At 37.3% G+C, this 25,752-nt stretch overlaps 2 protein-coding genes across 2 annotated transcripts in view; one reads left to right on the forward strand and one right to left on the reverse strand.

Annotated features, from left to right (window-relative positions):
• fancm (FA complementation group M) overlaps positions 1 to 25,752 on the reverse strand; it is a 98,231-nt gene that overhangs the window by 58,934 nt on the left and 13,545 nt on the right. Inside the window, 1 exon segment of the mRNA XM_030126059.1 lies at positions 759 to 890. Within this exon segment, the coding sequence (XP_029981919.1) occupies positions 759 to 890 (132 nt within the window).
• On the forward strand, positions 10,710 to 23,683 carry soul3 (heme-binding protein soul3). Its single transcript, XM_030126062.1, has 5 exons — positions 10,710 to 11,239; positions 17,190 to 17,284; positions 20,596 to 20,737; positions 20,889 to 21,072; positions 23,288 to 23,683. Exons 1-5 carry the CDS (start codon positions 10,999 to 11,001, stop codon positions 23,457 to 23,459), a joined length of 834 nt encoding a protein of 277 aa, XP_029981922.1. The 5' UTR covers positions 10,710 to 10,998; the 3' UTR covers positions 23,460 to 23,683.

Raw genomic sequence — 25,752 nt, forward strand, 5'->3', positions numbered from 1 at the left:
GTGACTAGGGGTGTGTATCGGCAAGAATCTGGCGATACGATACAAATCACAATACTAGGATCACGATATATCATGATACTGTCATGATTAAAAAGGCAATTTTTCATTGGTTTTGTTTCTATTTTTAAAAGATTATTTCCTGGAAAAATTCAATTACACCAGAAATACGCACAAATACTAAACACATTTTTATTTGATCAGAACAGGATCTAATGCTATATCACAAAATGTTCCTGTGTTAAAACTTAAACTATGTTTTACAGACACAGTTTAAGATCCTGCTCAAATGTTCATATTCTATTAGTTCAGAACTAACATCATAACATTATTTTTGTGCAATCCCAACAAAGGAACTAACATTATTTAATAAAAGAGTGTTAAATAATAATAATAAAATATAAACAAAAAGAAAAACAAAAAAACAAAAATGAACCTCCGCCATATCTGCATTTGAATAAATACCAAAAAATATCGATACAGTACTTTTTAATATTGCTACAGTATTGTGAAATGAAATATCGCGATATATTGCAGAACTGATATTTTTTTACACCCCTAGTTTTGACAGTGTTTCCATGTTCATTTCAGAGCCTCTGAACATCCAAATGGCTCATATCTGATGTTGTTAAAAAGCTGGGAAACTGCATTTTACCTGAATTATTTAAATAGGATTAGTAGTTCAAAAGTTATTAATGATTTTAGATCGGTAGATGCGTGGGTCTTTTTGGGTTAAAGTGATCGTATGGGCGGCACCGTGCCTTGAGGTACGGCGGTGGGTTTTTGCGGAACTGATCCCTGGCGAGGATGAGCTGGTACTTGGAGAGGGTCCGTAGATCCTTGTGTGCCATCACCCGGTTCTGGGCAAGACGAGACATGAATTTCTCCAGCACCTGAAAAGAAGGACAGACACATATATATAGGTCATCAATAATAGGCCAGTTCCTGGGTTGAGGAGTAATGAAACAGACAACCTCTTACCCAAAGCTCACACAAAGCAACAAAGACTCTTCACACTCACAAACATGCATGTTGTGACTCCATGTGAAGCCCACTCATACACACACTCACACAGTATGAATAGGAATCAGACATGTAATAACACTAAAATGCATCAACCACCCTCATTTTGTAGTAATTGCAGAGGAAATAAAGGCTTTTTGTCGACGGGCAATTTAAGGAATATCTATTTATCTGCACAACTCGAGATAAAAGGGCCCTGGGTCATTTCACTGTGAATATCAGCATTGTGGGACAACTGCTCTCAAAACAGAAAAGGATAAAAAGCTGCTTTGAAAGGAGTGGCCTGGTCTTTCGTCTCAAGTGGTAGAAAAATAATGAGATTTCGTAACAGCTTACGACAGTGTTTTTAAACCTTGGAGTTGGGACCCCACGTGGGGTCGCCTGGAATTCAAATGGGGTCGCCTGAAATTTCTAGTAATTGATTAAAAAAAAAAAAAAAAACTTACATTTTTTTATCACTTTACCAGATGTTTCTTAACAGTTCTGAACCCAAACATCACCTTAGTTTTCATCATCACGGGAGACCTGCAAAGTCACTCAGTACTCCCTCTAGTGGTCACATCTCTGCAATTACAATACATTGAAATTTTGACATAAGATCTGAAGTATTTATTCTAAGCCAGTGGTTCCCAACCTTTTTTGGCTCGTGACCCCATTTTAACATCACAAATTTCTGTCGACCCCAGACATTCAAAACGGAGACTTTTTTTTTTTTGCTAAAATTTGTTTTTGATCATGTTATAGTTTGCTGTACTATGTTGCAAATAAATGTCAATTTTAGACGACATTTAGGCTATATCTTTTTTCTTTTTTTTTCATCAATTACTAGCAATTTCAGGGGGGCATTTGAATTCCAGGCAACCCCACATGGGTTCATGACCCCAAGGTTGAAAAACACTGTTCTAAACACTCTAATGACACTTTAGGTGGAACTACATCTGCAACCAACTGGGGGCTGGAGTTGAGAATTAGCACTAGCTATAAACTCTATATGCATCACATTAGCTGCAAACTTGTAACTATGTTTGACTGCATTGTCCCTGTCAAATAAATAAATAAACAGACATCCATCAGTCCTGGTGCATCTATAGCCTGTCTGTCCATGGGAGTGGATCTCTCCTTCACTGTGGTTCTCCCCAAGGTTTCTCTTTTCCCACTGGGTATTTGGAGTTTTTCCTTGCCAAGAAAGAGGGTCTAAGGATGGGGGATGTCTAGGGCATTAATCCATTTCCTTCATCTGCTGTTTATTTGACCGTTTTTTGTTTTCAATACCAGTTAATTCTGTAAAGCCCTGTGAGCTCATCTTGTTGCAGGGTTCTAGATTGCGACCGAAATGGGCGTATATGCGCCAATAATTTCGGACATGCAACTTAAAATGAAATCATGGTCGCACTTGACATCATCAGTGATGACTGAAAATCTGTGGAATAAATTAGTTGGCTGTAACAAATTGTGTGATTTGTCCTCCATCCCTAAGAACCATCTAGAATACCACAAAGTTATTTTCTACCAATCAATATAGGACTTTAATGCAGCAGAATTATGTTTTTTTCTTTTGTAATCTATTCAAACACCTTATTCCAGGTTGTTAACATTGATTACTAAGGGTATTACTTGATATATCCACAAGAGTTTTGCTCTGGCCCCAACTTTATAGTGGTGCTCCTAGATCTGTGCTAGTGCGCCCAACTTTTTGGAGTTGGGAGCACCAGTGCTCCTAAGTCAAAAAGTTAGTCTAGAGCCCTGTATTGTGATATCGGGCTCTACAAATAAAATGGAATTGAATTGAACTGAATTAGGTCAGTTGTGAATATTTGAAGTATTAATACTACATATAGCTCCCTTGGCTTTTACAGACATTGTATAAAATCTGTGCTGAAACAGCCAAACTAAGTTAATTAGTACAGTCTACTCTCGTTAAACCGCCCGCCGTTATATCGCCATTTCCGCCTATCGCCATCCGCCAGCCCAGTTCCATGCACAAACAACACTTATACCATTGATTTCCCGACCGTTATACCACCAGCGTGATTGCCATCGAGTACACATAAATTTTAACAATGCACTGAAACAAACGCGCCAGACGCTGATCGCGACAAGCTACGAGTAGGTCTACGGAACGGCCACCGTTCATTTATCGCAGAACACTCAGTAGGTCAGGATGTCGGGAAGAGGACGTGGGATTAAGCCAAAGCCTCAAGATGATGGGGTGTCATTTCCCGACACGGTATAATAATGCTTAAAATGTTTCCCCACTTTAAATGATCCCTTACAACATAACAGAATCAAGATTTATTTAGAAATGCAATTAGAACGGGTTAACGGAGGCAGCATAGACATCATATAGTAAAGACATGCACATTATGGACGCAACCCGTTGTAACGCCATTTTCGCTATACCGCCAATTTGGCCGTGAACGGAAGTTGGCGGTATAACGAGAGTAGACTGTAGTTTGTAATGTCAGCCAAACTAAGTCACCTAAGTTGGATCACCAGAATGCTTTATTAACTCACTTGTATTTTTCTTATTCACTGTTTTTACATTTGCAGATGAATTAACTAATCACAAATTAGTCGTTAAATCAGAAAAATAATTAAGACATTCATCCTTTGAGGAGCCTGTTTAATTAACCAACTGGAATCTGTGATCCTGCCAGCTGGTATTCTGGTGTCATGGCCTCCTTCACCAAAACTGTTGAACAAATTATAATAAATGATCAAAAAATAAAACAAAATTATAGCTCTATTCTCATGTGGGGGAAAAAATAGGACTGAGCTAGTTTGCATCTCAACATCCGGATATATGAGCATGCTTTACCGCTCTTATTGCAGACAAAGGCAAAGAGTTGAATAACAACTCCTAATGCCCCTGACCTTTCAGAAAAACATCGACAGCTGTACCCGTCTGTTCTTTCAAGTCAATTTAAGGCCAGCCCATCTACTGAGGGTTTGCTTGATCATATATGATAAGATTGCAAACCAAAAACAAACCACTTAGCAGGTGATTGCCAACACAGTTTTATCAATAAGGTAACAAAAGCCAAATAAATGGTCAAACCACTTATGTGTTATACCTACATATGACTGGTAGTCTGAAGGGATGCACCATAATAATTTACACTGTTAAATTAATGAAAGTTTTAATTTACAGCGTGGAAGTGCAGAAAATTTCAAGTTTAAGTTAAGAAATAGCTAGCTTAAGCTCACAAACTTTTTTTTTTATCAGTTTTAATGTGAACACACATGAGATGAATGTGCCACTGTGAACTATGCAATCATTTGTTTTTGTTTTCAAGCACAGTTACTCAAATTCATACAAGGGGTCATTAAGTATTTATTCAGTATGTACCAAAGATGAATCAGGTATAATTTTAATTTTCGTCCATCTGTGTGTGAAGAATAACTTCCCAATGAATACATCAATGGTTTGTTGGAAAAAATGTTAAATAATGGAATCCAAACAATTCACAGTTTGTCCTTAGAATGTACTGCTGTTGATACAAACACCATTTCCAGTAAGAGTTTCAAATTAAAAGCCCACTGGTATTTCTTTAACAGTCTATAGCCTCTTTTACACTGCACTTCTGTTCCGGGAATATTTCACCTTTATTCTGGAACGACCTCTGTGTAAACAAAATGGTGGATCATTTGATCCCACCTCTGTAACGCCTCTGGAGGTAGTAACAGAGCTGTAATAAAGGTAGAATGATTCTGGAACGCTATGTAAAAGGAACACCTCTCATCCCACAACTAAGGTGTGATGTTTTGATAACGTATTGCATGTGCGACTCATGTGCCAGGGGGATTTAAAAATGAGCACGGGCCATGCACAGTTAACAAACATAACAACAAGACCAGAAAGATGTCGAACTGGGGAGACACTGAGATCCATGAGCCGATGTCACTTAGGGTGGAGGACTCCATCCATGCTAACATTTGAGGAACGGTGAAAGACTCTGAAGAGGTTAGCAACACCGCTATGCTCGGGGTATTTCCAACGCGCAAGGTACAAGGTGGGGAAGCAAAATTTACAATGAACATTTAGTTGTTTTTTCTCAGCAGCACTACGTCAATTGTTTTGAAACCAAACATATATCGATGTCATAATCATACCTAACACTATTATCCATACCTTTTCAGAAACTTTTGCCCATATGAGTAATCAGGAAAGCAAACGTCAAAGAGTGTGTGATTTGCTGAATGCACTTGTCACACCAAAGGAGATTTCAAAAATAGTTGGAGTGTCCATAAAGACTGTTTATAATGGAAAGAAGAGAATGACTATGAGCAAAACTATTACGAGAAAGTCTGGAAGATACTATTAAAGAAGAATGGGAGAAGTTGTCACCCCAATATTTGAGGAACACTTGCGCAAGTTTCAGGAAGTGTGTGAAGGCAGTTATTGAGAAAGAAGGAGGACACATAGAATAAAAACATTTTCTATTATGTAAATTTTCTTGTGGCAAATAAATTCTCACGACTTTCAATAAACTAATTGGTCATACACTGTCTTTCAATCCCTGCCTCAAAATATTGTAAATTTTGCTTCCCCACCCTGTATATCTCACACTATACGCTGCATTGTGTCACCGCCCCTTTGATTCCAGAAAGCAGGTCCGCTGTGTAAAAGTCCAGCCCGTTTCACCTCTGTTACTCCTTTGCTTGGCTGTGGAAATGGGTCAGTGGTGGAAAAACGTGGGATCACCATCTCATCTTTTTTCCGGGATCTCTATTTAAAACTGGCTTAATTCTTGACGGGGCTTTTATTTTGAAACGTAGTGTGTGTCCTGCAAAACTGAACACTGTAACAAGCATGTCAAATTCTGTTATTATTCTTGATATTTTAAAAGTTGCCTCATTGAATATGAAAGGAAAAGCTGATTTTTGGCTGCTCTTGACTCCAAGTACATTTTTCAAGACATCGCTGATCAAACTTAAGACCTTGCATAGACAAAAATAACAGTACAATGGGCTTCAAAGTTATTGCATTGAAATAGACTTAACCGTGTTTCAATGCAGCTAAAATTACATCTACATTTCTCCCTGACTGATGTTTCTGCTACTGATGTTCAAGCTGTTGAAGCTCATACCTGAGCCCCTCCACCCATAAATGATTACTGGATGCCACATCTCTGTAATAAAATACTAAATACTAACCACAAATTTGACAAATTCTTTACAACTTATACTTTTAGTACCTTTGAAAATAATGGTGAGGTTTCACATGTATGTTCTTATCAGTTTAAAGTTTGTTTTTAGTACTGACTTTCATTGTGTTATTATGGCTGTGGTTTCCATTTTGTGTAACTTGTGCTGCTGCTGCTGTCTTGGCCAGGACACTCTTGAAAAAGAGATTTTTAATCTCAATGATCTTTTTTCCTGGTTAATTAAAGTTTATATTAATAAATAATAAAGTTTTTCGAGGGCAAATACAGCAATATCATTTATTACCTCCGCCAAGGAGGTTATGTTTTTGCCAGGGTTTGTTTGTTTGTTTGTCTGTCTGTCTGTTTGTCTGTCCGTTAGTGTGCAACATAACTCAAAAAGTTACGGACAGATTTTGATGAAATTTTCAGGGTTTGTTGGAAATGGGATAAGGAAGAAATGATTAAATTTTGGTGGTGATCGGGGGTGGGGGGGCCCACGGGGGGGGCGCAGACCACAAAATTTCATCAAAATCTGTCCATAACTTTTTGAGTTATGTTGCACACTAACGGACAGACAAACAGACAGACAGACAAACAAACAAACAAACCCTGGCAAAAACATAACCTCCTTGGCATGGGGGGGCCCACGGGGGGGGCCACTAATCAGCCTTGGCGGAGGTCTGCGCTCTCCGAGTGCTTCTAGTTATATCTGTGGAATATTTAAGACCTTTAAGTGCTAGATTTAAGCATTAATGATCGATTTTAAGGATAATTAAGGCCTTAATTTTAGGACAATCAAATGTAAGACTTTTGCATGACTCTTAAGCTCTGTGGGTCTGAATTTGTGGTCCACATCCAATCTTGGCCACATTTTTCATTTAGCCTCTAACTTAACAACATTTAAAGTTTCTTCTCTGTATTTTTATGAGCAAATAAACCAATGAGTTGAAATAAAATAACTAGAGCAGAAGAGCCTTTAAATGTGTTTCAAACCTGAGCAAACGCAGTTCAGCTTGAGAGTCTACGAGCAAAAGGACAGGTTTTAGTCTCAGCTCATACTGATAAAATGATTAGCATGTCACATAGCACTGATTCATCAGCGATAAAACACAGCACCATCAGCTCATGAATTGAAAACCTGCCTATGGTTTCCAATCATGTCTGTAGGCGTGAATGGAAACCATTATGTACTGTCATATGTGTATATTTGCACATGTATGTTGGTGTGTGTATATGTTTAAGATGGAGATAAGACAACAGGACTGCGAGTAAGTGGTGCAAGACCAAGGTCGACTCTCCCGCTGTTTGTGTGTAAATGACAGGTGGAGCTCAGGGAGGGAAAAGTGTACGCTGTCGTCAAGTCCATCTTATGAGATTACACACACAGATTAGTGAGGACGCTGTTTTTGTCACACACACACACTCTCACACAAGTGTTGTCCTCACCATTTGGTAGGGTAGGGTAAGAGAGGAGAGGAGAGGAGAGGAGAGGAGAGGAGAGGAGAGGAGAGGAGAGGAGAGGAGAGGAGAGGAGAGGAGAGGAGAGGAGAGGAGAGGAGAGGAGAGGAGAGGAGAGGAGAGGAGAGGAGAGGCTAAGTGACAACAGTGTCAGCAGCAGCCTCACAGAGCATGCTCAGTGGGGACCAGCAGCTGATTGGAGGAGGGAGAGTGGGCAAGTGATGTGGGGGAAAGGGTGAAAAAGCCAGTCTGTAAGCAGCTATTGATTTAAAAAAAAATAAAAAAAAAAAAAAAAAAAAAAAACTCACTAAGCTGAACACTCATTCCCGTGTTTTGTACATAGGCAAGACTCACTTATCTGCGTGCACGGCTACACGTCAATTCTTGTTTTACCCATAATTACTGTACGAGCTGAGACAAAGAGGGAAAAACAAGTTGTTCTGCTCAAATAGTGAATCAATTTCCACTATGCATTGTCTTGTGATAAAAAGTTCAACTGCTGTTACTGCAAGCGTGCAATTACTGTCAGACTACAGAGATTTTTTTTTTTTTTTTTTTTTTTTTACAGAAGAGACAAAAAGTCAGACATAAAGCCAGCACCAATGTATGTGAATAAATGCTAGGAAAAAAAAAAAACAGCCAGGCAGGGGGCCTATTAGATCCATCTCCCCATGGAGTACTGTCACAGATTATCTGTGGACGTGTGTGTGTGTGTGTGTGCGTGTGTGTATTTACATGGAGACTCCCTTGCCGACTGTAAAGGATTATATAATGTCCTGACTACAGTACGTGCATGTGGAGGAGTGCAGCATGGTGGTTGGTTGTCGCAGTACCACAGCTGAGAGGAAATCCTGCCCCTTATGTCCTACACCATCAAGTTTGTTTATTATCCTACAATATGTGTTTACAGTTTCATGTACTGCAGTATAATGTATTATCAGCAGGAATAGCAGTAAAAATTGCTGCACTGATTGTATGCAATGCAGAGTGTGTACACTGACAAATATGGTCGTGGGTGTGACACAGACACAAACATACTTGACTCTGTCTTTGTTGCCTCTATCCTGAGGTGTCCAGTTGTCGAAAGACTCAAATTTATTAAAGGATGCAGAAAAACCATAAGGATATCAGGTATGAGTGTTACAAATACACAGAAATTAGATAAAAACAGTCACTACGTCTCAAAACAAACAGCATTTAGAAGTTGATTTTTTTTTAAAATCTATTATTAGTACTACCTGAACTCACAACTAATTATCTGTTTCACCTTTTAATGTATTCTAATTAATATAAAATGCATTTAAGTAGCTTGTGCCATGACATGAGCTGTTGTGTTTTTATGTGTGATGGACTTATTTTTAGTTTTTTTAATTCTTTTATTGTGGAATCATGTGATGACAAATTCCAATCTCTTGTCCATGAAAAGCAGATGATTAAGATTTAATAATTATGAATTCCTCTAAGAAGTCATAAATGGGGGTATGAAGAAAAAAAATATTAAATGCATGGATAATCAAAGATAGGATGAAATTCTTACCAATTGGCTTATCTTATATATGTTGTATTAATAATTGTAATTAATGGATTTCATTGACTATGCAATTATTTATTCTACACACTATAACTATAACACTACAACATTCATTCCATACATTCTATGACTGTTCGAACAATGATATTTATAAATCATAAGTTATTTTATAATTTATACTTATTTAAGTGCCCTTATTTCTTTTGTGATTTCAATATCTGAAGAACCAGCAGAATTTTTTTTTTTTAAATCTAGCTTCTGAAATGTTAACATTTGTTGCTTTTGATTGAAAATATTCATATCTGCTAAGGATTTTAAGCGTATCATAAAGAATGCAGTGAGGGAAGACTGTTTTTCTTGTTTTTCTTGAGAGGCCATTGTGCTTGAACAGCTTTATTGTCCATTTGTGCATCTTGTAGACATACCTGATTAAATAAAGGTAAATAAAGAATAGAATAGAATAGAATAGAATAGAATAGAATAGAATAGAATAGAATAGAATAATAAAACAGAGGTAGTTCTTTAATTCTTCAGCAAGTGTCTTTTAGTGTATATATAAGGAGATGAAAGGAAAGGAAAGGAAAGTCTTTGAGTACTTAGAAAAGCGCTATATAAAACCAGTGTATTATTATTATTATTATTATTATTATTATTATTATTATTATTATTATTATTATTATTATTATTATATACTAACCTTAATGTCAACCTGGCTACTAACCCACTGTTGTGTTGTGTTTTGGTCTGTCTGTTTTTTGTCTTGTGCTGTATGTAAAGCTGCTGAATACTTGAATGTCCCTTGGGATTAATAAAGTATCTATCTGTCTGTCTTTCTGTCTGTCTGTCTGTCTCTCTCTCTCTCTCTCTCTCTCTGGAATAGAATAGAATAGAATAGAATAGAATAGAATAGAATAGAATAGAATAGAATAGAATAGATGTTGGTGTCTAGCAGCTCATATAAAATCCACAATCACAATGATACAAGTATGTACAGGTATATGCAAATATAAAAGTATCACAGTTGTAAAAGTAAAATATAATAAGAAAAGCTTGAAATTAAGAAAAATAAAATATAAAATTATTGCTATTATTATTATTCCTGACGGGGAGGTTATATTATTATTATTATTATTATTATTATTATTATTATTGTTGTTGTTGTTGTTGTTGTTGTTAGGATTATTATTATTATTATTATTATTATTATTATTATTGTTGTTGTTGTTGTTGTTGTTGTTGTTGTTAGGATTATTATTATTGTTGTTATTAGGGTTATTATTGTTGTTGTTGTTGTTGTTGTAGTGCTACTTTATGCTTCCTCTAACCACATATGTTCTGTTGTGCGCGGGTTGCTGCTGGCTGAAACCGTTTGTGTCGGGTGGAGGTCTGGGTATTTATCTTGCGGGCCGTGGGAGGAGGGGGCCGTGGGGCCCGCAGCGTCACGTGGTCTGGCTCGGTCTCCTATAAACAACGCATTCACCTCCGGCTTGAATGAGCGCAGACGGAACGCGGCTGTGCACGAGCCACGGATCCACTACTGTGGTGTTTTTTAAGGGTCTGAAAAGTAAAGGCGACGGAGGATACGAGTGGTTTTTATTCACATACAGAAGAGCGGACGCTGAAATGGCTCAAAGCGTCGGGAAAAGCCGCTTACAGGCCGGTTTATTCACGAAAAAGCAGCGGCGGTCCTAATCTGGACGGCGAGGGAAACGCAATAGCTTAGAGACTAAAAAAAGAACTGCAAATCCCAGAATTCATAGCTGATTTTTTTTTCAATTGTAGTGTTTTATCCGAGCGTCTGAGGCAGTCCGTCCTCTGCAGGTACCGGGCTAAAGCGCAGAAATGGACCGAGGCGGCTGCCAGATGAATGGAGGAGGAGGTGGCGGAGGAGGCGGCGGTGGGCCCGACCGACACGGGATGATCACGCTGGAGGACCTGGAGTCCTTTTCCGAAGACCAACTGTCAGACTCAGGCAACGGCAGCCTGGAAGAAGAGGGGGAAACTATGGGAGAGGAAGAGCAAGACCGACTCCTGCACTACTGGCAGGATGTAGCCAGAGGACATCAAGTAGAAGTTTCTGAAGGTAAAGCAAAAAAAATAATAATAACATGTGCAAACTACTACTACTATACTATAAAACAGGCCTTCCACTGTGTTCAAATGTGTGTTCAAATGGTAAATAAATCCAAATAAATCTGCTTTGGCACACTTAAAAAAAAAAAAAAAAAAAACTTTTACTAGAGCAAAAACAATTCATGACATGTCTGAGTTGAGTCACATACATGTTGAACCTCCATGAGGCACACCACCATGTACACTGACCTAGTTTCTAATAGGGGCCCATAAAAGACCACTTAAATCCAAGACAACAGTAGACACCCATGTCCTGCAGCCATGTATGCTGTGTTGTCTTTAGAAAGACAATAACGCGCTGGTTTTGAGCACACTGTTCTTACAGAAGCTCAAAGTAACTTGTTGGTGGTAAATACAACGCCCACTTAGACAAAAAAATAAAAAATAAAGAAACGTTTTCCCTTTAAGTTTGCTCAAAAAGACTGCTCAAAAAGTGCTCAAAATGATGAGAAATTATGTCGGAACATCAATATTTTACCTTGAAAATAACAGATTGTTGACATCTACTGCAGAGCTTCAGAACAGTTATTTACTACTATTATTTACTACTATTATTACAGTTATTTATCATATAAGTAATTGTGTTTAACAGTATTATTAACTTAATGACACCTCTGTAGTATAAGTATAATTATGGTGTTATTACGCATATACACCTTATGAAGAGAAAGATGTTAAATAATTTATGTATCTGGCAAATATGACATGACTTAGAGACAAAAAAAAGCTCATTACTGAAGGCATAACAGAAGAAGAATGTGGTGTAAACAACACCAATCATAAATGGCATGGAAAATGATGAACAAATTATTTCTATTGTTGTTCAGGTGTATGTGTAATATGGTGGTTATTTAATAAGTCTGACAGGTCAAATCCACAAAACAATAAAGTGTTCCTAAAATACTTCTATAATTCTACCACTAATGAGATACTATTTTATGTTGTGTATATATTTGAAGGCACTGTGAATATAAATAAAGTACTCTGAAGTGCAAAAAAGTAACACAATACATATTAAAAATCATGCAAAGTGAGTTGTTGTGTTGCTACCGTGAATACTGGAGTTATGTTTGTGGTTTAAAATACTGTAACACAGCACAGCACACATCAATTAATAGAAAAAAATAACATATGGGTATTTTTTTTCTAATAATAAGGTCTAATACAGCAGTGCAGCCATAATAGTACAGCTATTAACACAGGATAAATAAGGAGCAGTGGAAAAAAAAGCTGGAATGAAAGTTCCTGTTTGTGACAAATAGCAATTTACTGAGTAGCTGTGACCAGTCCGTGACATGCTGACTTGTTTTTTTTTTTTTTTTCCTCAAGCATATGAATGGTTTGTTCCGTTATTCTCTCATTTTTAATATTTGTGATTATGTTAGCCTCAGAGACACGACATTTGCATCTTTGACACAATATGCCGTTGCTATTGTAATTGATATTGACACAAAGTAATGAACCAAAACTCATTAATGCTGCTTGTTTTTTTTAGCTTCAAATTGCCCAAGACTGGTTGTAAGACTGACCTGGAATTTTAGAGTAAAGTGTGTTTTCACTTGGGGCTCTATTTACAATCACTAGTTTAGTTTTCCGTGTTTTCTGCTGTGTTCACTTGTACCCTGTAGCTTAATGAGGTTCTTCAGTGTTCTGTTACTAATTGATTGGACTTTTATCATCAAGTCTGACACGTTGCCCTGAAAACATTACCTCACTAAGACAGTATTAAGCGGTATTTATAGTTTTTTGGTCGACTGCAGTGGGCAGGTTGTGTGGGTTTCGTATGTTCAGTCGTATGTATGTGTGCATGCATGGTCTATTTGCGTGCCGTCTGGAATGTGGACAGGGCAGTGGAGGTTGAACTGCTTTGAAACCCCTGAAAAGGCTTGAAAATATGCCGCACAAAAGACTAGTTCAATGTCTGGGTCTGATTTTAAGCCGCTGAACTGTTCCTGAGGCAGACCTCCCACAGCATGAAAACTGTAAATGTATATATTGACTTGTGCTAACCATGTTTTCACTAGCAAAACGTATATAGTAAGTCTAATCCCACAGGTGTTTTTTTTTTCTCTGGAAATTGTCGATAAAAGTACTTCTGTGAATCGACATTGTTCCCGCGCAGCTTCAAAAAGTCTGAAAATACAATACAAGTGCAGATGTTGTGCTCAGCGGGACACAACAACATTGGTTCTTTTCAGTTCTAAAGCAGTCTAAAAGGCACGACTAATCGCAAATCTTGGATACACAGACCAGAACAATAGACCCACTGAGACGAGCAAAGGCTTTTCAAGCTACTCTTCAAATGCGTTGCTGCTTTTTGGGTCCTAAAACATGAGAGAACATATCGAAGACCTGTTGATTTTTTATATATTGCTAATGCTAATGACATGCTAGTAAAACATAGAGTTTTCCAGGGAAGATCGGGCTCAATTTTGTGCAGAAGAAATATATATTTTGCCCCCTTTCTGACACTTTGTCCCCCCTCTGCCCTAAGACCACAGTAGTAATTGAAGCCTAAGAATGAAATCACCAACTGGGGCTTTCTGACTCAAGGGGTGAGGGGGGGATTAGCTACCTTGCATGCACTGGCACTGAGGAGATTTTGGCTGCTAAATCCTGCACTACAATACTGTTGCTAAAGACGTAGGACAAGGCTACTGTAAACCCCTTTGCTTTAAATGGGATGAGGTCGAGTGGACGGGCTGAAGTGCCCTCTGAGGAGAAAATGTTCAATTCATGGAAATTTGAAGACATTTGACAAGCAAAAACAGAAAAAAAAAAAACACTCCACTCTTAGATATAAATACATGAAATTCAACCCCAGTTTTGTGTTTGAGTTCTTCATATTTGATACTAAATAATAAAAAAAATGCAATATTTTAGCGTGAGCATAATTATACACGTGCATTTGTCACATTTGCTTCTGATGCGAGGAGTTTGTAGCTTGCATTTACAGTTGCATCCACATGCTAATCATAATATTTCAGGTTTTTGTCACATTTTTGATACACTACACAATATAAAAATTTAAGCAACCCACCAAAAATCATCTCAAGGCAACATGAAAAAGTGTCCGATATGTGTCGACAGCACAGGTTGACAGTTCCACGTGAACACTGACTCACTCCCCACACGCTGCCATAGCAACAGATTAGTCTACCAGTGCATATTTGTATGTGCAGATAACCGTGCAGTGGTTTTCCCATTGTGCGCTTTCCTTTCTTTTATACCATAGACGTATGTAAAAGGGATGGAAATATCTCACCATCATGTTGAAGCGTGTATATGTGGTTCTAATAATTTTCCTATTTTCACTCCTGCACAGCTGTGCTCTTTGTAAACTGATTGATCATCAGCACATCAGATTTCCTCTGACCCCGTTTGGTCTCTGCGGTATTGATTGACAAAATGTAATTGAATGGAGTTCACCTCGAGCGTCTCGTATCTGGCAGTTCCAACAGTGGAGCGTAGCGCCGTTATTTAATCTCACAACGTGGGCATTATCGTAAGAGTCTAATGTGCTGATGACGATGTACTCGTTTGCTTTTATAGCAACTTTGCAGACGAGTTATTCTCATAGTGTCAGGAGAATGTGTCTGAGTTGTGTTAAATATTTTTTAACCATACAAATTGTCTGGTTTTATGGTTGAAATAAACATTTGCTCCAGTTTATAAAAGCTGTAGCTATTGCCGTAGTCTCTTGGTTAATTCCAGCCTATACCTGGCCTTGGGCAGCTTTAGTCAGTGTTCTCTCCATCAGCTCTAATAAACATTACTCTCTGCGACATCCTGGCACAACACACATCCCATCTGGCAGCCCTTTCCATATAAACTACCAAGACCGCCTGCCAGCAGATTACTGGAAGTTAGCACGCTTGAGTACATGGAGATATAATATCAACCTCATACTTTTACATGGATTATTATTACCTCCGCCAAGGAGTTTATGTTTTTGCCAGGGTTTGTTTGTTTGTCTGTTTGTCTGTCCATTAGTGTGCAACATAACTCAAAAAGTTATGGACAGATTTTGATTAAATTTTCAGGGTTTGTTGGAAATGGGATAAGGAAGAAATGATTAAATTTTGGTGGTGATTGGGGGTGGGGGGGCCCACAGGGGGGCCCATTTCCAACAAACCCTGAAAATTTCATCAAAATCTGTCCATAACTTTTTGAGTTTAGTTGCACACTGACGGACAGACAAACAGACAGACAGACAGACAAACAAACAAACAAACCCTGGCAAAAACATAACCTCCTTGGCGTGGGGGGGCCCACAGGGGGGGGCACTGATCAGCCTTGGCGGAGGTCTGTGCTCTCCGAGTGCTTCTAGTTATTTATTTATTTTTTTTAAATTTAATTTTCCCATACTAAAAAACTTGCACATAAATACATGTTGGTTAAAAATTGCGATGGATGGTTACCAAAAACCCTCAAGGGGCTTAACAAGTGGCAACCTCCAGATTTCAAAGATTATTTACAACTGCAATTAAAAATATAGAAAAATATTTGCAAGCTGCACAAAAGTACATTTTCTACAAATAAAAAAAACATGATATACCAAGCTTAGAAATGTATCCCATGTGGAAATTTGCAACCACTCAGGAGCGGAGTTTTCACAGCTTTTTTAAACTGAATTTGAGGAAACTCTGTTAGAAGAGTTGGAGAAGGATAATTCACACAATTTCCAATATTACAAAGAAATCCCAATGTGGCCGGAGATCTATATTCTAGGTCTTATTCCAGAAACTTTAGCCCTTAGAACTAACAAAAGTAGGCTGGTGAACCTCTGTCTAATACATGTAAAGCGTCTTATAGCTAAACATTGGAAAAGTGTTGATTGCCCATCGCTGAATTCATGGATTGCGGAACTCTCATCCTGCATAGCTATCGAAAGGCTAACGTACACAATTAAATGAAAAACTCCCATCTTCCAAGAGATATGGAATTCATTTCTAAAATTTTTAGAATCAAGACCTGATATCTGATCATCATAATTTATAAAGTGACACCATACCCCCCCCCTTTTTTTCTTAAATGATGTTTGATTATGGATGTTGAGAAGTATTCAAGTCAATATTACTTATATTGTCGGTAAATTAATATTTTATGTTATTTACTTTCACAGCTGTTTCAAAAATCAGAGGTGGTCCTGGGGTGGAGGGGGTTCTGGGGATTTATGTTCAAGGGAGACCCACACAACATTATCATTTCATGTCAGAAAAAATATATGTGAAAACCTTAATAAAGATGTGTTAAAAAAATATAGCCTAGAAAAATATTTGCAAGCTGCACAAAAGTACATTTTCTACAAAAAAAATTCCACAATATACCAAGCTTACAAATGTATCCTATGTGGAAAATTACAATCAGGAGCAGAGTTTTCACAGCTTTTTTAAACTGAATTTGAGGAAGCTCCCTAAGAAGAGTTGGCAGATTATTCCATATTTTGGGTCCTCTGTATAGAACACTGAACTGAATGGTTTACAGACTTATATCAACAGGGGAAAAACTAGAGTATGTAATTATATATATAAGACTTTTACATCACAGAAACTCTGTCTCTAGCAATCTCACGAGAAAAGAAACTAGCCCTTTTTTGGAAGTAAGAGATGTAATCTATGCAGGAAGAACACCACAAAGCAATCAGAACATCAAAGTAGACTACAACCTGAATATCCAGACACTGTATGTATAGTTTGTCTAAAAATAGACACAGCATATGCACCAAATACAGAAAAGAAGTCTTTGGCTGGTAGTGTGTCCTACACAAACATAACAAGGATGAACAAAAAAGAACAACTCAATGCCAGACTGTTTGTTTTCTTTGTCAAAATGCTTTGCAAGAACAACACTAAACTATATTTTTAGAACTTGACCTGTATTGTTGTGTTTGCGGACAGATATGGCAGAGCCCATTCAGCAGCTAACCAGCAACAACCAAGGACGCAGCAACAGAGAACACATCCCCTTCACGCTACTGTCACGGAAAGACAAGGTACGTTTTTCCATTTATCTGATTTTACCATTGACAGTTAAAAATATCCTTCTCCTGATTTAACCCTGTCGGTTCATGTGATGTGTGTGTTTCACATGAAAAGGCAAGACAAGGCAGATTTATTTGTAGAGCACAATTCATACACAGGGTAGTTCACAGTGCTTTACAAAAATGGAAAAGAGACAGGTTAAAAACACACAATTACAATTTAAACATAATCAATAAAACATAAATAACTAGAAAAGCACTCGGAGAGCGCAGACCTCCGCCAAGACAGATCAGCCCCCCCCCCATCACCACCAAAATTTCATAGTTTGTTTCTTGTGCCAGTATCAACATTTCTGTCCATAACCTTTTGAGTTATCTTGCCAACAGACAGACGAACAAACAACACCCCCCCGACAATCACCACCAAAATGTAATCATTTGTGCCTTGTGCCAGTATCAACATTTCCTGAAAATTTCATCCAAATCAGTTCATAACTTTTTGAGTTATCTTGCTAAAAGGCAGACGAACAAACAAAAAATCCCCCCTGGTCCCCCATCCCCAGTCACCACCAAAATTTAATCATTTGTTCCTTGTGCCAGTATCAACATTTCCTGAAAATTTCATGAAAATCCATCCATAACTTTTTGAGTTATTTTGCTAACAGACAAAGAGCCAGCCAGACAAACAGACAAGCCCTGATGAAAACATAACCTCCGCCGTTTCACTTGGTGGAGGTAATAATCAATTAAAATAAAGTAAAAGCGAAGAGTGCAGATAGAACCCTTTCAGTTATTAAATGCACAGTTGAACACAGCCGTTTTCAGCCTGGCCTTAAACATTATCAGAGTAGAAAAAAAGGAAAATAGCTGGAAAAGCAGCAAACCTGCAAATTAAAACATTGCATGAGACGCAGTCTATGAAAAACCATGATCTTCTTTACAACCGACCAACTGCCAAATGGATTAATAACAGAAATGTGTAGGTGATTATATTTAAACTAATCATGTTGACCGCATATTTTCATAGGACAAACAGTCCCAGAACCTTTGATTTTATTACTCAGTTTCAATAGGATTAAGCGGTTTACTGGCTTATATCAGGTCAGATGTTAAACTATAGTGTACTTAACGATGCGTGAGTAATGTCCAGAACAATGTATTTATTCACACATCAACAAAGCAAAATCTTAAGTCTGAAGTAAAGCAAGGCATAAACCAAACTAATCCAGCCTCATAATGGACAACATGAGCAGTATTAAGGCTGCGTACAGGTTTTATGTGTGAGTATGGGTCGTCTATTTATTTTCAACAAGGCAATCATGTCACCCACTACAATAAGCTTTCTAAACTCCTTAGGGAAACGTATAAATAAAGAGGCCTAATTGGTTTAACTTGAGTTAATTAGTTCATTAAAACTTGGCAGGAGACTCCAGTTAAACGTAGGACAATTGTGGATCCCTATTTTTAGAGCAGGTCGTAGTGTCTTTGACATCCCTTTTTTTTTTTTTTATTTCAAGTTATTCTAGATAAACTGAGCTTTGAAAATGCGTGGGAAAATGTATCTCTCTCCTCTAGCTTCCTAAGGCTTAGTGCGCTCACAAGACCGACACTGTTTGACTTGAATAGCTTTAACGGCAAAGGTTGTGTGAGGTTTTTTTCTCCTATTGCGTCACCAGTTATTATCATCTGCTGGTGTATTCATTACAGTTAAATATCCTGGTATCACAGACTCTTAAGTGATCATACTTGTGGGTCTTTTTTTAATTTAGTTTTGGTTCTTGAAGATTGTTTTCAGTGAGGGCAAGATGCTCCTGGATCATATTAGACAGACCAACCTCTTATCAGATGAACAAAATCGAATGTAATAAAATGGGAATCTCAGGAATCAACAAAAGCTTTAAGTGCAGTTGTTGCTCTTCTGTTAGAGAAGATACAAAGACAAACAGATGGATATACGCACAGATTTGATAAATGACAGTGGTATGGACTTCTGGGAGACCACAACTCCACAAAAAAATGACAGTAGGATACTTCAGTTTACCCAAAATGCAGTGTACCTTTCTACATTTTTTCTCCTATAGATGTCTTTGATACTTAGAAGTGTACTCCCTATAAGTTTGCTTACTATTGTTATGGTCCTTCTGAAGGTCTCCCTCTAACAAATCCATCATATTTGTACAGTTTACCTGTTCTCTTCATACTACACTTCCTCCTGTCAGTTGGTCCCTGAGTGCTTTCAACAGCAGCTCACTGTTCCTAATGTGTGCCATATGCTAATGCTAGGTATTGTGGGTGTAGTATGATGGGTCAAATGCAGACACTGAATTTTCCTATTGGAATAATAAAGTAAGTTAACCTTTAACCCTTTTTTTTACCTTTAAACCTTAAACATAGACTGAAACATTGGTATTCTTTATTTATAAATGTATCCTAGGTCTGCTTCCATCGCATTTGGTGGTCTACATTTGTTGGAATGTCTTGAATAATTACAGTCTCCGGTCCCAGGATCTGTTATCTTTACAGGTTCCAAAAGTCAGAACAGAACTGGGAAAGAAAGCTTTTAAATATTCTGCTTCCACTGCCTGGAATAACCTACAGAAGGACATTAAACTGAAGGAACTGGTCTATTTAAATTCATTCAAAGTCATTTTAAATCAATGGGAAAAGGACAAATGTGGGTGTAGATGTTTTTCTAATTGATTAAATTGGGTCTGGCTTTGAGATGCTTTTAAGGAACATTATAATTATACTATTAGTACCTTTTAAAATAAGGGTGATGTTTTACATGTATGTTCTTACTTTTAAGTTTGTTTTTAGTACTGACTTTCATTGTGTTTATGTATATTAGTGTGGATGTATGGCTGTGATTTCCATTTTCTGTAACTTCTGCTGCTGCTGTCTTGGCCAGGACACTCTTGAAAAAGAGATTTTTAATCTCAATGAGCTTTTTTCCTGGTTAAATAAAGGTTAAAATGCCTTCAATGAATGCGCAAAAGATAGTGAGCATATTGTTGTTGATTGTTTAAGGACAAATTCTTAAAGAAATACATTCTTTGTTGAGACATAATGCTCATGAGAGCAGCACAGACGTAAGAGCAAATTAAAAAGACAGTTCCACATCAGCGGCAGCCATATTGATTATGTAAAAAGCTGTGAGTCATCATATCCAACTCGCCTCATATGAAGGTCGTGGACAGTTGAAGGTCAGAGCAAATAAAAACATGAGCTAACACCTCAATAGAAAACGCATATTACTCTAGAAGAGTTCATTCAGTTCAGTTAAACTCAGTATCTAATCATTTTTTTTATTTTTTTTTTTACAGTGTGGGGAGGTGCTGTATGAAAAGCGGCACTACGAAAAAGGCCACTGGGCTTGTATTACAATGCGAGAGGACACGTATGAACAGAGCATCTGCTACGGTTTTATGAGGATAATGAGATACATTTGTGAGCAGAACTCCTTAGGTAAGTCCAGAAGAAAAGAAAGTACCAGTCTTATCTTGATTAATTGCATTTGTTGATGATCATCTTCAGAGCAAAACCGATACTGCATAAAGAAGACCGGCTTATTAAAAGACTCCATCCATCACTTTGCTGTTTTTATCCACCTCATTAGGTGACTACCTGGGCATGACACTCCCCATTGTGACAGTGGTGCACACAGATGAGACTCATTCTGTGATATCTAACGATGTCACTGTAGCGTACTACCTTCCTCTGGACCATCAAGCCCAGCCCCCTCAACCATACGACAGTGAGATCACCATAGAGGTCTGGCCCGCCGCCGTCGTATACACAAGGTTAGTATTCTGACTTTTTTCTCATAGTAATGATAGAAATATAATATTGGATCTTTCTTTCCCAGTGGCCCTAATCCTCTTCTGTAGAGTCTTATTTGTAGAACCAATAACTTTGAAATAATTAACAAGGTTCAAAAGTAAGAATGAAAATATAAAGCAGGGCTGTGGCAGGTGTATGAATGACAAGTATAATAAATACATGTAATAATAAATGTTGCCCAGGCATTTTTTTAACAGCGAAAATTAAAAAAAAAAAATGTTCACATTGCTGGAATATATTCCATGTACTGGGAGTGATTTGAAAAACTATTAAAGTATCAAGAAAAAAGAAAAAAAAAAGTAAAACCAAGATAAAATTCATCTTAATCTTAATGGAGAGACTTCATTTCTCAAATATATAAAGTACATTTCCATGCTGTTGGGACAAACCATTTATAACATAAAGGGAAACCTGCCAATTTTCAGCTTCTGTGTTATGTAATAAAATGTTGTTTGCTAGCTAGCTAAAAAAGTTAATCAGGTAGCTCATGAAGTCGAACATAGCAAAGCTCTAGTTTGTGAGAAAAAACGTTGACTGAATTGATGGAGCAGTATGCAGCCAAATTATTACAATACTGAAATAATGAAAAAAGAGGCAACATCAGGAAAAGGATTTAGACAATCCAACCAACAACTTTAAGGAACAGGATTGTTACGCTCCATCCATCTAAAAAAAAAAAAAAACAGCTATTGTTTAACTTATATACCTCCTAAAATGTGAGTTAATACTAGAGGATATCTTCAATTAAGGTTCAGAGTTATGGTGCAACAGAAAAAGAGGTTTAGAGCAAAAAGTAAACAGAGTAAACTGCAAGCTTTATTAATTTTAAGTGATGTTTTTAAGTCATTGTATGGTGAAGTATGGTTTAAACCAGTGTTTTTCAACCTTGGGGTCGGGACCCCATGTGGGGTCGCCTGGAATTCAAATGGGGTCGCCTGAAATTTCTAGTAATTGATAAAAATAAAAACAAAAACTTACTAATAAAAAATATGTGGTGAGTTGACAGAGACAATCCCAATCCATAAAAGACATGACAAACTGTGAGTCTGAAACTGAAGCACTGTGGTACTGTTTATCTGTCAAATGTTCATTGTGGTCAGTTTCAGATTCTGCAGCTCTTTCATAATTCATAGTTTGAGTTCTTGTTTGTTCAGTATTAATTGTCAGCCTTGTAAATCCAAGCTGGATTGACTGTACATATCCTGCCCAAGGAAAATAAAATTCTCACTTTGTTCAGTAATCTACACCTGGCTTTTCTGCCTCCATCCATAATAATATGCATGATATAGACTAAATGTCTAAAATTAACGTTTATTTGCAACATAGTATAGCAAACTATTACATGATCAAAAACAAATTAATTTTAGCAAAAACAAAGTTCTCTGTTTTGAATGTCTGGGGTCGCCAGAAATTTGTGATGGGGTCATGAACCAAAAAAGGTTGGGAACCACTGGTTTAAACCATGCCCAGTCTATACGTTTTCAGAAATAACACTGGGTTACAAAAAAATGTTTTTTGCAAGTTGTCTAGGTTTTTTCAACTGAATTAGGACCATTTTGCACCGCTAAATCCAAAAATGACATCTGTTTTTCACAATCAGGTCAGGTTTTTTTTGCTAATTTGATTTTGAAAAATTTGATCTTCTCACAAAATTGATGACATTTTTGTGACTTTATCAGTTGATTTTTTTATATAGTTCTCACCCAAAATAGGTTTTAAGAGAAAAAAAATCATTTTCTAACAGGATTCCTGTTAGGTATAATGGTGTATTCACCGCAGATGTAGCAGAATACGTCAGGCTTATTTTTGCAAGATCTTCTAGTTGAAGCCATTTCATTCACCTGTAATATTAAAAAAACATTAATCATAAATTGGCAAAAGTAAAATCTTCAGAACTCGTTTATTGCAAGAAATATGAAAGAATTTTGTATCATATGATGTGAAAATGCCCATAAATGTAAGCAAAAATGTTAAAAAGCCAATATGTAGCATAGTTCAGAAAGTTGACCTAATTGAGCAAAATTAATGTGATTTTTGGATTCAGCACACCAAAATTATCCTAAATCAGCTCAAAAAACTTAAACAATAAATTTGTTGTTGACCAGTGTAATCAAATAAGTACAGTTTTTTTGCATTGCTGGGAGACTTTAATCATGTATTGCTTCTGTCTTTCAGGGCCTTCACCGGTCCCACTAATGAAGTGACCATCATTAATCAGATCAACACCATGGCTGAGCTGCTGGATTCTCCAGGTGTGTGCATCAACGACTCGTTCATCGTGGCCGGCTACACCAACCCCGCACACAGCAACCGTCAGAACGAAATCTGGTTCTTAGAGCGACGCTGAGCGGATTAAGCAGCCTCCTTATCTGTGGCCCTCGAGCCTCATAAGACTCCCTTATAAGACTCCCTTAACACTGCCCCAGCTTAGCTACAGCCTCAGGTGCAACAACATCACTTTTACACGTCACCTCTACCTGAAATGACCACCAGCCTACAGCACACACTCCACACCAGATGGGGCTCAGAAAACACACACACATACACATCTGCACACACAAACAAAAAAAACCAAAACACAACCCTACATCTAGCCTCATGAATAGACCTTATTTTCACTCATAAGAACCAAAACCAAAAATCACTGCCATATTCTCAAGGATACAACCCAGATGCTAAGGTAAAACATAGCATTTATCTTCGAAGCACAGCGCACTGCTACGAGTGGGAATACTCGTGGTGGTCTGCTGACGGGGTGATCATCGAGTGCCGTCAGAAACACAGCCTGTCCATCCATACAGGTTCCCAGTGGACACGCAGCCTTATTGTGTTCCCTTTACGCTTGTCGGACAACTACAGTGCTTTGTCATGTAAGGTATACAGTAAACGACAACTGAATAAACATGGCTCTGTGATGCTGTGGCTTGCTGAGGCAATTTTAATAGTGTCACTATGGGTCCACGTCATTTTTCTCTGGGCTACAGAACATTCGATATATTATAGATTAATTGATTTTATGTAATGCCGCCCCCACTGCGTAAACAGTCATGTCTCCGACAATAAGTGCAATATTTTCCAGATAAACAACATCTATTATCCAGTCAGTTGTTGCAGTGACCAGGTCAATAACAGGGTTTTTTTCTACCACAGTTTATTAGAAATGCTGCGATTACTCCAACACTCTGGAGAGAAAATGACACTAAATGACAGTGTGTTCTTTTCCAATCCAAATTTCATTGTGTGTCACTAAACAATGATATTAAAGGAATTAAATTATAACTAATGTAAGCTTTTATAAGTGGGGGTTAGTTATTGTTCTTATAATTGGATGTTGAATTAATCAGTGATCAGAGGTCGGTTTCACAAAGGCAGGTATCGAACTTAGCTTTTTTCTGCTGCACAAAGCAGGTTACTTATAGTTTTTGCTCTAAATACACAGCTCATCATATTCATTCTAGCAGAAAACTTGTACTTTTAGTAAGAATTTTAACAGGTATATATTTTTGTTGGCAATATTCAGGTACAGTATTTAACCCATAAAGACCTAGTACTACTTTTGTGCCAGATCCCAAATGAATTTTTCTCTCTATTTAACCTTTCTTAAGTGATTTATCACCGTTTATTATAATATTATGCTCTGTGTTTTGCCATTTTTAAGTGTATATCAGGTATTTTCCCGTATTTAATTCACTGATCATGTAGATGTTTATTAAAACTCAGATTAAAGTTGAAGGTTATTACATCACAAACAGAGAAAACTGAAGAAAAAGCGACTTTTTCAGAAAAAACATTAATAAATAATTGTAAAAAGAAGCATCTCCATCCACTGTCATTGATCCAACTCCATGGGTTTTACCGGTGAATCAATGTTGTAGAAGATGACGGTGTTTCCACATTCACTGTGAAGCCTCTGAAAGATGACAAACTGCATTTTACACCAGTTATTTACATGGATTGATACGATTAATTGAACAACAGTTATTAAAACATTTTAGATCAGTAGATGGTTTTGACCACCAGTGGCTGTTTGGGTCTTTATGGGTTAAAACAAATGCGATCTAGGAAAATAATAATGTTATATAATGTGGCCGCGAATAGAGGAGATGATCACTCTTCAGTAAATTATTTATAGTAATTATCAGTGCTTTGTATCTTCAGCAGCTACAGTGTTTCAAACAAATATTTTCTCCTTTTATTTCTCCTCTATAGTACTGTTGAACCATTATCAAACCAGAAATTAAATCCAGAGTTCAGCCAGTTTGCGCTACTGGCTAGTGCAACTGATAATTAGCATGGACGTACAGCTACTAGCTTTTTATGCTTGACATAATAGTCTTTATTTTTGTGAAATGATCTAACTTGCATTGAAGACCAAACTCTTTTCATTCACTTTAACACTGGGCCAGTCTGACACACCTTTATGAAACCGACCCCTGACTTTCTTAGCATTTGTAAGCTATTTTTTTAAAAAAATTGTAATAATATAGGTCTAAAATTATGTAAAGATGCATAGTTTTTACACAAATAACAATAAGATGGATTGTGTCTGAAGAGAGAAACTGATAGGTAGTCTGCAACACAACTCTATAAACATTAGTGAACCAGGAAGAACCACTGGCTTCAACCATGAATAACCTCAA

Source organism: Sphaeramia orbicularis, chromosome 22, assembly GCF_902148855.1.
Source record: "Sphaeramia orbicularis chromosome 22, fSphaOr1.1, whole genome shotgun sequence".
Lineage (NCBI taxonomy): Eukaryota > Metazoa > Chordata > Actinopteri > Kurtiformes > Apogonidae > Sphaeramia > Sphaeramia orbicularis.

Excerpts from the sequence above, each read along its gene's own strand:
- soul3 (XM_030126062.1), top strand. The coding sequence starts at position 10,999 with ATGGACCGAGGCGGCTGCCAGATGAATGGAGGAGGAGGTGGCGGAGGA. Across the intron at positions 11,240-17,189 it reads TCAAGTAGAAGTTTCTGAAG|ATATGGCAGAGCCCATTCAG; the intron begins GTAAAGCAAAAA and ends GTTTGCGGACAG. Across the intron at positions 20,738-20,888 it reads TTGTGAGCAGAACTCCTTAG|GTGACTACCTGGGCATGACA; the intron begins GTAAGTCCAGAA and ends CCACCTCATTAG.